We start from the raw sequence: 18,043 nt of genomic DNA on the forward strand, positions 1-18,043 counted from the left end.
ATGAGTGAGGTCAGACAGAGGATGACAGGGTAGAAAAGAGGAGAGAGAGGACAGATAGACCCAGAGAGACAGAAAGGAGGGGGGGAAGAAAAAAGAGAGGAGGAGGAAAGAAAGAGTGTGTTTGTGAGGGGGAGAAGATAGGTTGTGCCAATGGCAGGAACGGTGCGCACCGAGAGTGGATTTTACTGGGGCAAGAGCAGAAGAGGAGATCCCCGTTAGAAGGCTCTCTGCACAAGTGTCCACAGTGATGGAGAAGGACCTGTGGGAGAGCTAGGACAATGGGGGTGGAGAGCAGAGGACTGCCAAGGCTGGAGGCTGAGCTGACCAGCTCCCAATGCACAGAACCTGAGGGTAATGGAAAGGAGGAGGCTGCATCTCCGTCAGGATTCCAGCTTAGATTCCATGGGGAGGGGAGGTGGGCATTCACGGAGATGCGCGAGTCCTGGGCAGGGCGTGCCTCTCAGAGACATTCACAGACATCCCCGCAGGACGGTGGGCAGGCAGGTGCACACACAGCTCTGGAACTCTGGGCTGTGATGTAATCTGGTGGTTTTAAAAGTATGAAGTTGAATAAGATCACATCAGAGAAAGCATAGTGGAGAGAGAAGACAAACACCGAGGGCTGAGGCGCTGACTGGGGTCCACTGATGAGGAGCAAGAGGCCAATCATGCCCACATCTCCTCAGCCAAAGCTTCCCACTACAGAGTGTGTCTGAAGCCACAACAGAAGAGCATCTCAGCACGGTGTCAGCAGCTCCCTCAAATGCTGCTGGGAGGTCCAGGATGTCCACACGGAAAGGGGCCGCTGGACCTGGCAATATGGACTTAGCTGGGGTCTTTCAAAGAACATTTCTGTGGGGTGGAGGGGATGACATCCAGCCCAGGATGGACCACAGCACGGATGAGAATAGAGAAAGAGGAGCCAGCCTGAGCAGACACTGCGTTCCAGAAGTCCGGCTGCAACAGGACCGGGGAGGAGGAGTCACCGGAGCAGGACGTGGCCTCGAGCGAGCGCTCTTTATAACTGCTGAGGAAATCTGCTGCATATGCACACGCTGATGGGAACCATACCCCGAAGAGGGAGGCGGGGAGAGGCTGACACTGGGAATGAGGAAGGCAAAGGGACATGGGACAGGAAGCAGGGTGGAGAGGGCGTAGGACACAAGGGATGACTGAACCTTTATTGGAAGGACAGGGGAACAGAGACATGCCGCTGTTGTCCAGCCGTCCTGCTCACCTCTCCTTCCTCCTTCCAACTCAGTGCCAAGCACCACCTCTCAACAGCAGCCCTCTGCTCAATGATACTACTTTAACATCCTTGATCAAGGGTAAAGCATGTCCCAGTTTGTAATCTGTATTTGTCTGGTCCTTTGTCATGCCCACAGTCTTTCCAAGGACAGGGCCTGTGTCTCTGCTCATGACTGGGACCCCTATACTGGGGCCTGGGGGGTTAGGGGTACTAACGAGTACGGGTTAGCTGAAGGGACTGCCGAACGAGATGAATCACACGTGCCATGCTGCAGCCACTGAGCAAGCGGCGAAGGCCTGGCTCCTAATGAAAGAGCGGCTTGTGTGTTAACGCGGCCCCTTGTAGGTCCAGAACTTTTTCCTGAACGTGTGGACGATCACCTCAATTCCTCCAAGATGCGGACGTGGGGAACCATGAAGGGTCCTGACCTGATGAAAGTGAATCTTCAGAACAACTAGCAGCCTTCGAGGATCATGTCCAGCTGCCCCTAACTTCCAAGGCCTCCATGAGGCTTTCGCAGGCAGGGTCTGCTCATCTGTGCATCCCCCACAGAGCCTGGCATGGGGCGTGGTCCCACTGGATGCTATGTCCCCCTTCTGAAGGCTCTCCCCTCCGCTCCATGGTACATGTGACACTCTTCTCTTACATCCCCATTCTAGCTCCACTGTGTCAACAGTGCCTTCTCAGAGTACTTCCTGCCTGGAGAACCCCCTCAATTTCTTGGTTATCAGCATCCCCCCCTCAACTCACAGGACCCCATTCCCTGAGCTGGTCACACAAGAGGGTCTCCTCTGACAGTTACTAGCTTTGTTTGAAACTCTCATAGCAACTACCACCCACCTAAGCACAGACTCCTGCTCAACACACGGGAGAACTGGGAAGGACTGACTCAGCAGAGCCCCCTGCTGGCCAGGGTCCTGCCAGAGGACGTCCTCCCTCACAGCAGTTAAAACAGCCTCCGCTTGGACACGTAGGTGAAGAAACTCACCACCTTGCCAAGACAGGCTATTCCAACTCTGGAACCAACTTCCCATTTGTTAAAACACAGTGGTGTTCAGGCTTACTGAGCACAAGCCGGGGCGCCGTTGACCTCAATGAGCCACACCTTCAGCTCCTCGTCCACCATGAAGTCGAAGCCAAAGAGCTGGAAGCTCTGGTAAGGGAGGTGCCTGGTGCTAATGGCGGGCTCCACGCTCATGAGGCAGCTTCTGCGGGGCAAAGGGGAGAGCTCACTGAGAATGGGTTGGTTGAGGGAGAAGGAACATGGAAGATGTGCTTGGATGATTTTGTATCAAAAGTAATGATAAGAAATCCACTTGGACTTAATTCTCTCTTTTACTTATTTTATTTTATTTTTTAAAGATATTATTTTGAAGTAATCTCTACACCCAATGTAGGGCTCAAACTCACAGCCCAGATGTCAAGAGTTGCACACTCCACAAATTGAGCCAGCCAGGTGCCCCAATTCTCTTTTAATTACCAATGATTATTCAAGACAAAGCTACTTATCAAGCTACTTGTTAGAAAACTCTGCAAATACTCATGTTCTGACAGGTAGGGGCTGCTTTCCTAGCACAGTGTTAAGTCACCATAGCCCCTGGAAAGGTGGCTTCCCGCAACAGGAGACTGCCGCCATGTTTGTTTGTAATAAATAAAACACTCCCATGTGTTGTTGCCATGTAGAAGAAATGGACTACCATTTGGTGAAGAGCAGAACTGGCAGTGAAGTTGCTCTCATTCATTACTTTCATTAGCTTCAGTTCTAATGCCAAATTATTACTAATTAAAAGATTTAAATATTAAAATACAAAATAGAATTACTATTAACATCAACTACTGTTCAAAAAAAATTGGAAAAAAAACACAGACAAACTGAAAACACGAAAAAGTTGAACATGAACTTCAAAAATATACTGAGTTAATACATGAGGTCTAAGGTCAGGGGCCTAAGGCCAGAATCTTAGGCAAGTTTTTAACCTCTCTTAGCCAAGCTTTGATTTCTTTATCCAAAAAGGAGGGGGTAAAAATAATACCTAGTCCTAGCACTGGGATGGTTCAATGAGATAATTACATAAAGAACTTATGAGGGCACCCGGGTGGCTCAGAAGGTTAAGCGTCTGCCTTCCATTCAAGTTGTGATCCCAGGGTCCTGGAATCAAGCCCTGTGTCAGGCTCTCTGCTCAGTGGGGAGTCAGTTTCTCCCTCTGCCCCTCACTGCCCCACCCCTCCTTGTGCCCTCTCCCTGTCAAATAAATAAAATCTCTCTCTAAAAAAAAAAAATAATAAATAACTTACTACTGATAAATCACTATTTTGTATAACCATCCAGAAAACCTATGTCATTTCTGTTTTATGCAGATCTTCCCTGACTTTTTCCCTCAACTGAATGTTGGGGTAAAATATCTATTTTAGTAATAAAGTATGTTATGATGACTCTAAGATTACCAGAAATAGCTTTCCTCCTACATAACTGTATGTTTAGAAGGAAAAATGAAGGAACTGGCTTTCATGTGACTAAGTCCAAGATGTATCCATACAAGTACATTTTGACTCATGACTTTCAAGAACTGAGACCTCCCTGAACTTGGAGCAGGAATTTTGGTTCCCAAACCTCCCTCCACCACCACATCCCCCGACCCCAGCCCAAGCATCAGCTTACTTTCTCCCCCCCCCCCCGCCCCAAAAGGAAAGTATTTCTATGCATATATTTAAACCTTTAAAAGTAATTTTGGGCAGTTAGCCATTTAAGAATCAACTGGAATGAAAATTTCTTCTCTCATTCATCTTTAACCTGCACTGGTAAGCCACCTATCACTTTTTTTTTTTCTATAGCTTTATCTGTACTCTTTAAGGGAATACCCTTACCTTTTCTTTTAATTAAAAGACCCTTTCCAATATTATAATTAAGAAAACTTTTACATTTAATAGAGGCTCATGGTTAAAAAAAGAAGAAGGAAACCCCCCCAAATGAAAGAAACACTATGCTCAAACACATGAAGGAAAAACTAAGAGCCAGAAGTAAATCAAAATTAAGTATTACTTTTTTTAATCTGCTAGAAGCTCAAGATTAATAATTCACTTTAAATAGTTTTTTTCATCATCAGAGACTTTAGACAGTACATCTTTTTTAGGCAGGAGTGGGAAGGTAGGGGGAGGCTAGCTGGGGGCGGTGGGGGGGGGAGAAAAACCATGAGAGTTGTTAGGGGCATTTATAGCATGAAAGTAGCAACACTCTCTGAACTATACAGGACAATGAGGGGAGGGGGGGTAATAAATATCCAATAAATTTTTGCCTAAAATAGGAAATCTTTCTTCAACATACTTGATTTTTTTTAAAAGATTTTATTTATTTATTTGACAGAGAGAGAGATCACAAGTAGGCAGAAAGGCAGGCAGAGATAGAGGAGGAAGCAGGATCCCCGCCGAGCTGAGAGCCCGATGTGGGGTTCGATCCCAGGACCCTGGGATCATGACCTGAGCCGAAGGCAGAGGCTCAACCCACTGAGCCACCCAGGCGCCCCCAGCATACTTGATTTATCTGGTCTCAGAATTCTAAGCACCTACAATCCCTGAAGAAACAGGACTCTATAGTTATTCTGCCAGACTCGATGTAAGAATACGTTAAGGAAAAAGCCTCAGTCATTGTGATAAGGTGCTAATGACACGACAGATAACAGACCAACAGAAGAGAATGGAGATCCCTAACACAAATGGCCACCTGATTTATAACAAAAGCTCACTAAAACACAGTGGGAAAAGGCCAGTCTTATGCACAAATGGTCCTGGGTCAACGGGATACCCCGTAGAAAAACATGCAGCTTGACATATAAGAATTCAGGTAGATTAGAGGTCTACAATGTAAAAGATAAAGACCAAGATGCCTATCAACTATAGAAAGGATAAACCATGTAATACTCACACCATGAAATATTACACAGCAGTATAAAAGGTAAATCACTGCTATATGCAACAATATAGATGAAACCCATACTTACAATTGTGAAGGAAGTTGAACACGAAATAGGAGATACAGTATAATTCCATTTACATAAAATGTAATTACATATGTACATTACATATTACATATGTACATTACATAAAATGTAGAGTAAGCAAAAGGAATGGATAATGATAAAAGTCAGAAGAGTGGCTATCTGTGGCATGAAGTATATATTTGAGGGAGTCCAAGGGAGTATTTGGGGGTGCTGTAAATGTTTTATATCCTGATTCATGTGATGATTAGCTGAGTGTGTCCATAATTAAAAGTTCACTACACCATACACTTAATGATTTGTGGACTTTACCAGATGCATGTTACCCTCAATTTAAAAAAAATCTCTATTGGATTTAGTAAACTATAATAAATGAATAACACTAAAAAATTATTTCCAGGCATATTAAGAAACAGGACCAAGAGGGAAAAAAAAAAAAAACAGACAATAGAAACAAGATCTGTCAAAGTCAGGGGTTGGCAAACTTTTTCTATAAAGGACCAGATAGTAACTATTTTAGGTTTTGAAGACTACATATGGTCTCTGTTACATATTCTTTAATTTCTAAAAAACCTATTAAAAATGTAGAAACTATTTTTAGCTCATGGCCTATTTGAAAACAAGCTTTAGGTTGGATTTGGCCCAGAGAACAGAGTTTGCTAACCTTTACTACAGGTAATTCAGGTAATCAAATAAAGATGTTAAAGAATTGCCATTAACATGTTCAAGATATAATTATAAGACAAGTGGGAGATTTCACAAAAGAATTGTAATCTAAAAAGAGTCAAATGGAAATTCTAGAACTGAAAAGTACAATACCTAAAATCAAGAACTCAACAGATGAGTTTAACAACAAATTTTAATGACTTTTTCCTCTTTTTTTTTTTTTTAAGATTTTATTTATTTATTTGACAGAGAGAGAGAGAGAGACAGTGAGAGAGGGAATACAAGCAGGGGGAGTGGGAAAGGGAGAAGCAGGCCTCCTGCTGAGCAGGTAGCCCGATGTGGGGATCGATGTAGGGATCCATCCCAGGATGCTGGGATCATGACCTTAGCCAAAGGCAGATGCTTAATGACTGAGCCACCCAGGCATCCCAGGCTTTTTCCTTTTTAAGCAGGTTTTAATTGCTGAAGAGAGAGATCAAATGATACACATGGGAGAAACAGGAGACAGTGAAAAAGACTGGCATCCATGTAATTAGAATCCCAGAGGACAGAAGAATGGGATAAAAGCCCGAAGTGAAAAAATAGTGGCCATGAATATCCCAAAACAAATAAAAGACTTGAAGCCACAGATTGGAGAAGCACTATGACACCTATGTAATAGAAGCCAGAAGACAATGGTAAGCCATCTTCAAAGTGCTTTAAAAAAAGGGTGGGGGGATTCTGCTGATCTAGAAGTCTGTCTCCAAAGCAAATGTCTTTTTAAAAATTTTTTAAAATTTTATTTATTTGAGAGAGAGAGGGAGAGAGAGAATCTCAGGCAGACTCCCCACTGAGCAGGGAGCCCAACACAGGGCTTGATTTCACAACCCTGAGATCATGACCTGAGCCAAAGACAGACACATAACCCACTGAGCCACCCAGGTGCCCCCCTTCTTTTTTTTTTTTTTAAAGACACTTGCTTTGGGGGCACCTGGGTAGCTCAGGTCAGATCTCAGGGTCATGAGATTGAGCCCTGCATCAGGCTCTGCATTCAGTGGGGAGTCTGCTTGGGATTCTCTCTCCCTCTCCCCACCCCCCAACCACCCCCTAAACAAGCTCTCTCTCTCTCTCTCAAAAAAAAAAAAGAAAAGAAAAAAAAAAAGGAAACTGATTCTAGATAAAATTAATACATGAAAGAAAAAGAAACAACATAAGCAGTAAAAATGTATGGGGAAATATAAATAATGTTAACTATACAATACTAATGATAATAATGTCTTGTGAGTTTACAATATAGGTAGCATTAATGAGCACCCAGGTACCCACACTACAATTCCTTTAAGCCTCTTCCTTGGGTCCCTCCTGCTTCCATTTCAGAGATAACCACTATCTTGAATGTTGTGTTTTTCATACCTTCAGTTCTCTGTTTTTACCATACATGAACATTCTTCTAAATAACTTTTTTACTTCTACTTGTTTTTCAATTTATATGAACAGAATCAATCTGCATACATCCTGTATACAGCTTATATATTTTGCAATTATTGCTTGATATTATGTTTATGTAACACCAGTGAAAATATCCTTCAGGAATAAGGTAAGATAAAGACATTCTGAGATGACAGAAAATTAAAAGGACTGATTAGCTAAAGAAATACTCTAAAAGAAACGCTAATGTCTGAAGGGAAATAATGTCAGAAAGAAACTTGGAACTTTAGGACTAAAGGAAGAGAATAAAAAGGGGTAAATAAAAAATAATATTTTTCTCTTTTTTAACTTAAAGTGGGTTTTCTTGTACACAGCATACCATTTGGTCTTGTATTTTGTTTTAAAAAATCCAAACTGACAATCTAACATACATATAAAAATATATATGACAATTGATAGTAAGAATTATAATATTATGCAGTAGAGATTTCAGTGTATGTAAATGTAATCCACACCACAACTGGGGGAGAGTTAAAGTAACTACAAGGTTATAAGTTTTCTGCACTTTATTTGAAGTGGTAAATTATTAATTCTAAGAAGTCTGTAAATAAAAGTAAGGTATATTAATCATAATTCCTACAGTAAGCACTAAAAAGAGAGAGAGAACCAAATACTCAACAGAAAAATTAAAATGAAACTCTAAATAAATTTAAGTAATTTTTAAAAGGCAGGTAATGAAATTGCCATTTGCGACGATGTGGATGGAACTAGAGGGTATTATGCTTAGCGAAATAAGTCAATTGGAGAAAGACAACTATCATATGATCTCCCTGATATAAGGAAGTGGAGATGCAATGTGGAGGGGCTGGGGGGTAGGAAAAGAATAAATGAAACAAGATGGGATCGGGAGGGAGACAAACCATAAGAGACTCTTAACCTCACAAAACAAACTGAGGGCTGCTGGGGGGAGGGGGGACGGGAGAGGGTGGTGGGGTTATGGACATTGGGGAAGGTATGTGCTATGGTGAGTGCTGTGAAGTGTGTAAACCCGGCGATTCACAAACCTGTACCCCTGGGGATAAAAATATATTTTATGTTTATAAAAAAATTTAAAAATTAATTAAAAAAAAAAGGCAGGTAATGGGGATGCCTGGGTGGCTCAGTCAGTTAAGTGCCTGCCTTTCGCTCAGGTCATGATTCCATGGTCCTGGGATCAAGCCCCACACTGGGCTCCTTGCTCAGTGAGGAGTCTGCTTCTCCTTCTGCCAGCCGCTCCCCACTTGTGTGCGTGAGCACACATGCTCTCTATCTCTCGTTCTCTGGCAAAAAAAAAAATTCTTTAAAAATACAAAAATAAAAAATAAAAAGCAGGAAATGGGAAAATGAAAAACAAAACCAAAAGGGGACAGATAGCAAATAACAAAATAGTACATGTAAATCCGACCAAACCAATAATTACATTAAATTTAAATGATAAAAACACACCAGTTAGAAAGGTAGAGATTACCGTGTTGAATGTTTTGTTAAACAAAATGAAAACAAAACCTAACTATATACTGTCTGCCAGAAGCCCACTTTAAATATAGAATGGAATAGGGTAGGATAGAATTAAAGGGATGGAGACATATCTCTAATCAAAAAAAGCTGGAGTGGCTATATTAATATCAGGCAAAATTGACTTTCAAAATAAGAAATATTACCAGAGATAAAGACAGACAAGACATTATGTAAGATTAAAGTGGTCATTTGCCACAAAGAGGTAATAATTCTAAATGTATATGCACCTAAAAACAGATCTCCAAATATATGAAACAAAATGGGTAAATCTAAAGGAGAGATAGACAAATCCATAATTATACTTGGAGACTTCAATGTTTTTCCTCTCAATCATGGACAGAACAAGTAGAACAGAAACGCAGCAAGGATATAAAAGACTTCAACAACGCTACTAACCACCTTCACCTAATTCACATTTATAGAACACTCAGCCCAATTACAGGGGAATAAACATTATTTTTAGTATACATGGAACAGTCACCAAAACTGGACCACATTCTGGGCCATGACACAATCTTTAACCAATTTTAAAGTATGTTCTCTGACTACAATGGAATTAAAATAAAAATCAATAATAGAAAAATATCTGGAAAATTCCCAAATATTTGGAAATTAAGCAAAAATTTCTATATAACACAAGTCAAAGATGAAGTAACAAGGTAAATTAGAAAGTATTTTAATAAAATGAAAATGAAAACATAACATAGCAAAGCCTGTGGGATGCACTAATGAGTACTCAGAGAGAAACTGACAGCATTAAATGCATTTAAAAAATGAATTCTTTCAAATCAATGATCTAAGTTTTTGCCTTAAGGAAACTACAAAACAAATCCCTCAAAAAGGCAGAAGGAAGGGGTGCCTGGGTGGCTCAGAGGATTAAGCCTCTGCCTTCTGCTCAGGTCATGGTCTCAGGGTCCTGGGATCAAGCCCCGCATCGGGCTCTCTGCTCAGTGGGGAGCCTGCTTTCCCCTTTCTCTTTGCCTGCCCCTCTGCCTACTTGTGATCTCTCTCTCTGTGTCAAATAAATAAATAAAATCTTTAAAAAAAAAAAAAGAAAAAAGGCAGAAGGAAGAAAATAATAAGAAACATAAATCAAAGAAATAAAAACAACAGAGAAAATCAATAAAACCAAAAAGTAACCTTTTGAAAGGATTAATAATACTGATATATCTCTAGCCATTCTGTTCCAGTAAAATAGAAGAAATAAGTTACCAATATATGAAATGCAAGCAGTGGCATCATTACAGATCCTACAGATACTGAAAGGATAATGAAGGAATATTACAAATAATTTTTGTCCTTAGCTTAAGTAGAATAATTCCTTAAAAGGCACAAACTCCCAAAACTTCTCCAAGACACATAACCAAAAAAGATACAATTAAGTTACCTTATTATATGTTTAATTTGTAGTAAGATACTACTTTCCAGGGTAATGTTCAAAGCACTTATTAGGTACTGATTGAACTCCTCAAAGAACATTTCGTTCCCTTCTTCATACTTTCCATAATTCTTTGAGTACTCCTTTTGAATGCAGTGATTGGTCAAATGGCAGGTTTTGTCTTGGAAATTATCAACATGATATGGTTCTGAAGCAGTCCGAAGCACACCCTCCTTATAGAGGTAGATATTATACTGATGATCCACCAAGACCCAGCTTCTGCAAGTCAATAAAAACAGTTTCACTCAAGTCATCCAAAGTTTCTCCATAGCATATACATCATCACCACACCCTAACAGTTTTGGAGGGAAGTAGAGGAAGGAGATAGGTTCTAAAATTCTATGAGACAAGCCATGACAATTAGCCAAGATAGTGGATTATCACTGTAATGAGGCAATTAAAACATTTTATCATAAATGACAAGAAGCCTTTGATCTTCAAAAGACAGCATTTTGAAGAGATCTGGATAGGTTGGGTCCTAAGGTTTATCCATGAAATTTCCATTTGCCATGTTTGCTCTATAGTAATCTTAAAAGGGAGAGTGTTCATCCTGAAGGTGATCTGACATAGGACTGGTGTTCAAGAAGCAGCAAGTTATTATGAAGACAACATGAAGACAGAATCCTCATGGAGGAGATGTCAGCAAGACCACAGGAAAGCGGGGGAGAGGGCTGTTTAGCTTTAGAAGGCACAATACAACCTCTTATTCTATGCCAGACCTTTGCTCAGAAAGTCAGAATCCAAAAGGGGATGTGAGGTGTGTATATGAAATCCTTAAAAAATAGAGGACACAAATAATAAAGCAAGGACGTATTATGTCCTGTGTCTGAATTATGTGTTCTAGGTTTATCTCTCAGTTGCTTCCATAAGCAAGCCCCATACACTTAAACTCTCCTCTATGGAGACACAAGTCATTCTGAGTAAAGAGAACATACAAAAAAAAAAAAAGAAAACCCATAGTTTTAGTAATGTTTTCTAGAAAGAAAAGAGAAATACTGAAGGAAAAGTAGAAAATTAGGTACAGAAGCTTAGTTCTATTCAGCTGTGCTCAATTTTGGCTACGTGTTAAACATGGTCAAATACTTCCTCACATTCCATGTTACCCTTATCACCCACCACGGCATTTTTCTCAAGATTAGTAACAAAAACTCTGGACACCGACGCATTACCGAATGTCAAACTTGCGGTGACCTGGCTCCAGAAGCAGAGGGTGCTCAAGGTATTTCTGGATCACGTGCACCTGACCCTGGTTGTCAATGAAATCCAGAAGCTCTGTAGCCTCCGAGGAGATGAGGATGCCTTCACCTAACAGGGCAAAATTGTAAGAGAAATGAGTCCAGTTGATCCCAAGAGGAAAAGATCTCTACAAAACCAGAAGGGGAATACTGATAGCAGGAGAAAACCGAGAGGAGGCTTCTATTGGCCTGCTCACCTTTCTTCCTCCATCCCATCACTTCCCCAATCTCTCACATTCTCCCCTCTGCCCACAAGAGCACCAGGGCCATCTAACTCTTTTCCCACATAGGACTTTAACACTACCTTAACAGGCTTCAAACATGAAATTTCATTTTCACAGACATCCAAAATATCCAAACATCCTAAATAAATGTCACTTTACTGTTGGCCACATGGCTACCCTGATAAAGACCTTAATAAACCTAGTTCTCATACTATAGCTTATAGAAATAGCCAGAAAGTTAGGGCATAAAGACAATCATCCAAGTCAATTCTCTACAGTACTGTAATAGGAAAAATTTGATACATGTAAAGTGTCCATCAACTTTAAATGATACAATGTCCTTTTCAACAGCTTTATTAAGATATGTTACATATCATAAGATTTCCCCTTTTAAAGTATACAATTCAATGGTTTTTCATATATCCGAGAGATTTGCAACAACCACTAACAATTTTAGAACATTTTCATCACCTCCCTGCAAAAACCCATATCATTAGCAGTAAACTCCCCATTCCTTCCTTACCCTATTCTGACAACCACTAATCTACTTTCTGTCTCTGGATTTGCTCAGTCTAGATGATTCATATAAATGGAATCACACAGTATGTGGTCTTTGTGTCTGGCTTCTTCATTTAGCATAATGTTCTCAAGGTTCATCCATGTTGTAGCATGTACCACTACATCATTCTTCCTTTCCATGACTAGATAATATTCCATTGTGTGGATATACCATTTTTGTTCGTTCATTTATCAACTGATGGACATTTGAGTTTTTTCCACTATTGCTTGGCTCTTATGAGTAATGCTGCTATGAAGATCTGCACAGAAGTTTTTGTGTGGACATATTTTCAATTCTTTTGTGAATATACCTAGGAGTGTAATAGTTGGGTCATATGGTAACTCTATGTTTAACTTTTTGAGAAACTGCCAAACTAATTTCCAAAATGTTCACGCCATTTTACACCCTCAACAGCAATATTTGAGTGTTCTAATTCTGCCACATTCTTGCCAACACTTACTATCTTCTTGATTATAGCCATCCTAGTGGGTGTGAAGTGGTATCTCATTGTGGTTTTGATTTGCATTTCCCTAATGACTAACAATGCGAAGCATGTTTTCATGTGCTTATTGGCTATTTGTATATTTTCTTTGGAGAAACAGCTACTTCCGTTCTTTGTTCTTTTCTTATTAGGTTGTCCTTTTATTACTGAGTTATCAGAGTTCTTTTTTTTATCTTTTTAAAAAAGATTTTATTTATTTATTTGAGAGAGAATGACAGAGAACGAGCATGAGGGGGGTCAGAGGGAGAAGCAGACCCCCTGCTGAGCAGGGAGCCCAATGCGGGACTCAATCCCAGAACTCCAGGATCATGACCCAAGCTGAAGGCAGTTGCTCAACTGAGCCACCCAGATCCCCGAGTTATCAGAGTTCTTTACACATTCTGGATACAGGTGTCTGATAAGATATATGACTTGCAGGGGCTCCTGGGTGGCTCAGTGGGTTAAAGCCTCTGCCTTCAGCTCAGGTCATGATCCCAGCATCCTGGGATCAAGCCCCACATCGGGCTCTCCGCTCAGCGGGGAGCCTGTTTCCTCCTCTCCCTCTCTGCCTGCCTCTCTGCCTACTTGTGATCTCTGTCTGTCAAATAAATAAAATCTTGAAAAAAAAAAAAAAGAGTTGAGCAGCCTTTAAAAAGAAAAAAAAAAGATATATGACTTGCAAATATATACTCCCATTTTGAACAGTTCCATTACCACGGATCTGTCAGTGTTGCTCTTTTAAAGCCACAACTACCTCCCTCCCCATAACACCCTCCTGACAACTACTAATCTGTTCTCCATTTCCATAATTTTGTCCAAAATTTCAGGAATTTTTTTTTTAAAGATTTCATTTATTTATTTGTCAGAGAGAGAGAGAGAGAGAGAGAGAGCGAGCACAGGCAGACAGAGTGGCAGAGGGAGAAGCAGGCTCCCTGCGGAGCAAGGAGCCAGATGTGGGACTCGATCCCAGGACACTGGGATCATGACCTGAGCCGAAGGCAGGTGCTCAACCAACTGAGCCACCCAGGCATCCTAAATTTCAGGAATTTTATAGATAGAATTATATAGTATGTGATCTTTGGGGCTTGGGTTCTTTCACTCGGCATGACTCTCTGGAGATGCATCCAAGTTGTTGCATGTATCAATACTTCATTCCCTTTCATTGCTGAGGAGCTGAGGACTGTTCGGTGATATCAGTTTTCCACAGCTGGCTTAATCACTCGGGTTCTGAAGCAATTTGAGTTGTTTCCAGCTATTACAAATAAAGCTGCTATGAACAATCACATGCAGGTTTTTGCACGGACATAAGTTTTCATTTTTCTGGGACAAAAGTCCTACTGTGTGCAATTACTAGGTTATATGGTAGTTATAGGTTTAGTGTTACAAAAAATTACTATACTTTGTTCCAGAGTGGCTGTAGCATTTTACATCCCAACCAACACTGTGTGAATGATCTAGTTTCTCCTGACCCTTGCGGCACTTGCTGTCATTACCGTTTCTTATTTTAGCCATTTTAATAGAAGTATTGTGGTTTTAATCTGCACTTCCCGAATGGTTAATGATATTGAAAATCTTCTCATTTGCTTATTTTTTATCTGTAGAGGCTTTTTTTTTTTTTTTAAGATTTTACTTATTTATTTGAGAGAGAGAATGAGTGAGAGAAAACACAGCAGGGGCAGAAGGAGAGTGAGAAACAGACCCCCTCACTGAGCAGGGAGCCTGACGTGGGACTCAATCCCAGGGCCCTGGGATCATGACCTGAGCCAAAGGCAGATGCTAAACTGACTGACTCACCTAGGTGTCCCTCTGTAGAGCCTTTCAATGGAATGCATTCCTATACCTTTGCTTATTTTCTAAATGGACTTTTTCTCTTTTCTTTTCCTTTTTCAACTGTTGAGTTTTGAAAGTTGTTTATATATTCTAGATATAGAGTCTTTTGTCAGATAGGTGGTTTGAAGGTATTTTCTCCAAGTCTATAGCTTGGATATTCAACCTCTTCAATAGAGTCTTTCACAGAGCAAAAACCCCAAAAACCAAAAAACCCCACCTCATTTATTGAGGTTCTGGCTTATGAACTTTTATTTACTCTTATGGTCATATATGTGATATTAAGTTTAAGAATTCTTTGCCTTGGGGTACCTGGGTGGCTCAGTTGGTTTAGCATCTGCCTTCGGCTCAGGTCATGATCTCAGGGTCCTGGGATGGAGCCCTGCATTGGGCTCCCTGCTCAGCGGGAAGCCTGCCTCTCTCTCTCCCACTTCCCCTGCTTGTGTCCCCTCTCTTGATGTGTCTCTCTCTGTCAAATAAATACATAAAATCTTAAAAAAAAAAAAAAAAAAAGAATTCTTTGCCTTGCCCTAGCTCCCATTTTTTTCTGATAATATTTATAGTTTTATATTTTAAATTTAAGTCCACAAAACTGTTTTGAGTTAGTTTTTGTATGAGGTGTGAGGTAATATAGAAGTTCATTGTTTTTATCTATTAGCATCATCTGTTGAAAAATCTGTCCTATTATTTTTTTTATTTTTCAAGGTTTTATTTATTTGTTTGTAACAGAGAGAGAAAGAGAGAGAGAAGCACAAGCAGGAGGAGTGGCAGGCAAAGGGAGAAGCAGGCTACCGGCTGAGTAAGAAGCCTGATGCAGGACTTGATCCCAGGACTCTGGGACCATGACCTGAGCTGAAGGCAGATGCTTAATTGAACTGAGTCACCCAGGTGTCCTGAAAAGTCTGTCTTTCTATTGAATTGCTTTTGCACTTTTGTCAAAAATCAGGTGGGTATTTATGTAGGGTCTATTTCTGAGTTCTTTCTTCCACAGATTTATGTTTCTGTGCCCCTAACAATACTGCAGCGTAGTGATTATTGTAGCTTTGTAGTATGTTCTAATATCAAGTACAGTGATTACTCCTACTTGATTGCTCTTCTTCTTCTTCTTTTTTTTTTTTTAAGATTTTATGTATTTATTTGACAGAGAGAGACACATCGGGAGAGGGAACACAAGCAGGGGGAGTGGGAGAGGGCAAAGCAGGCTTCCTGCTGGGCAGGGAGCCTGATGCAGGGCTCAATCCCAGGACCCTGGGATCATGACCTGAGCCAAAGGCAGCTGCTTAATGAGTGAGCCACCGAGGCACACCTGACTTGATTCTTCTTTTTCAAAATTATTTAAGCTATTCTAGGACTTGTGCCTTCCCATGTGAATTTTAGAAGAAGCTTTATGTCTGCACAAAAACCTGGTTGAGGTCTTGACAGCAACTGCATTAAGCCTACAGATTAATTTGGGGTGAACTGACATCTTTACAATGTTGAGTCTTACAATCCATGAACATGTATGTCTGTCCATTTACATAGATCCTTTTTGACTTTCAGTTGTTTTGTAATTTTCAGCATTAAGATCCTATACGTGTTTTGCTAAGTGAATAACTAAGCATCTCATTTTCTTTGGGGTGGCTATTAAAAAATATGATTTTTAATTTTAGTTTCAATATATTAATTGCTAATTACAGAAATGCAACTGGTTTTTGTGTGATCTGATATCCTGCAAACTTGCTGAACTCAGTTTTTTTTAATTCTAGGACCTCCCACCTATGCTTTAGATTTATAGCTCATCTCCACTTGCATTTCATGCTTTTAAAACAAATTAATCTAGGGGCGCCTGGGTGGCTCAGTGGGTTAAGCCTCTGCCTTTGGCTCAGGTCATGATCTCAGGGTCCTGGGATCGAGCCCCGCATCAGGCTCTCTGCTCAGCAGGAAGCCTGCTTCCTCCTCTCTCTCTCTCTCTCTCCCCCCGCCTGCCTCTCTGCCTACTTGTGGTCTCTGCCTGTCAAATGAATAAATAAAATCTTTTAAATATAAATAAATAAATAAATAAATAAAACAAATTAATCTAATATTATTAATTAATTTAACAATTCAACTTTCCTAAAAGCCAACCCCTATCTCAACCATCTCATTTCTGTCACTTGCTCCACCATGCGGTTAGCTCTTAAACAAGAAACAACAAATCACCTTAGAGAAGCTCCTTCCTCTCATTTTGTAGGAACAGGCTTCTTTCAGTTTCATCTCCCTCAGGAACCACACTCAGATATCCTAGTTCCTCTTTACTTCCTTTTTTTTTTTTTGGACAGACCTTTGTCTGTCTTCCTTTTCACTTCTCCTAAAAGTTATCCTAAGGGGCACCTGGGCGGCTTAGTTGGTTAAGTGTCTGCCTTCAGCTCAGATCATGATCACAGGGTTCTGGGAGGAAGCCCCACATAAGGCTTCCTACTTCTCCCTCTCCCTCAGCCTGCCCCTCCCCCCACTTGTGCTCTCTCTTGGCCAAATGAATAAATAAAATCTTAAAAAAAAATAAATTATTGGGGAGGGTATGTGCTATGATGAGTGCTGTGAAATGTGTAAACCAGACGATTCACAGACCTGTACCCCTGGGGATAAAAATACATTATATGTTTATTAAAATAAAAAAATTAAAAAAAAATAAATAAATAAATTAGGGGCGCCTGGGTGGCTCAGTGGGTTAAAGCCTCTGCCTTCGGCTCGGGTCATAATCCCTGGGTCCTGGGATCGAGCCTCGAATCAGGCAGGCTCTCTGCTCAGCAGGGAGCCTGCTTCCTCCTCTCTCTCTGCTTGCCTCTCTGCCTACCTGTGATCTGTGTCTGTCAAATAAATAAATAAAATCTTTAAAAAAATAAAATAAATGAAATAGTTACCCTAAAATATCCCTTCCTACTAATGCTCTGGAACTGTACCACTTTTAATGCCTTGCTCTCCATATCTGCTCACATTCCCTCCTATTTGCTCCAACTTTGTTTCCCTTATGCTATTTCTTTATATAAACTATTTCTTATTGAAAATAAACCTAATGCTGATAGGTGGGAAAAATAAATGGAAGAAGGTAGGAAGTTACATTTTGATAACTTTAAAAAACTATTATTATTGAAAAAAAAATGGCATTCAAGCGAAATAGAAAATTTACCTGTAGTCTTATTTCCTAATATAGTTATTTTTATCTTTTAATATCACTTTCCTTTCCATAAGGAAAGATTAGCTCAGTCATAGTGAACTCACCTCATATCGCCAATTTTTTTCACTTTATGTTGTCAGTATTTTGACTGTTTCTACATTAACATTACAATTATGTTAGCAGCTGAAGAAAATTACACATTTGTTTACTGATTACTGGACAGTGGGGTTGTTTCTAAATAAAATGTTGCTGTTACAGGTCACATGGTAGTAAAT

The 18,043-nt window shown here is 40.3% G+C and overlaps 1 protein-coding gene across 1 annotated transcript in view; it reads right to left on the reverse strand.

Annotated features, from left to right (window-relative positions):
* Nucleotides 1-18,043, reverse strand: part of TTL (tubulin tyrosine ligase) — a 37,495-nt gene that overhangs the window by 5,325 nt on the left and 14,127 nt on the right. The window contains exons 4-6 of the mRNA XM_080813318.1: nt 11,479-11,614; nt 10,259-10,528; nt 2,314-2,457 (exon numbers count right to left, since the gene is read on the reverse strand). Of these exons, the coding sequence (XP_080669444.1) occupies nt 2,314-2,457; nt 10,259-10,528; nt 11,479-11,614 (550 nt within the window). The remainder of the gene's footprint in view (nt 1-2,313; nt 2,458-10,258; nt 10,529-11,478; nt 11,615-18,043) is intronic.

This window comes from Martes martes (assembly GCF_963455335.1).
Source record: "Martes martes genome assembly, chromosome: 9".
Taxonomy (NCBI): Eukaryota; Metazoa; Chordata; class Mammalia; order Carnivora; family Mustelidae; genus Martes; species Martes martes.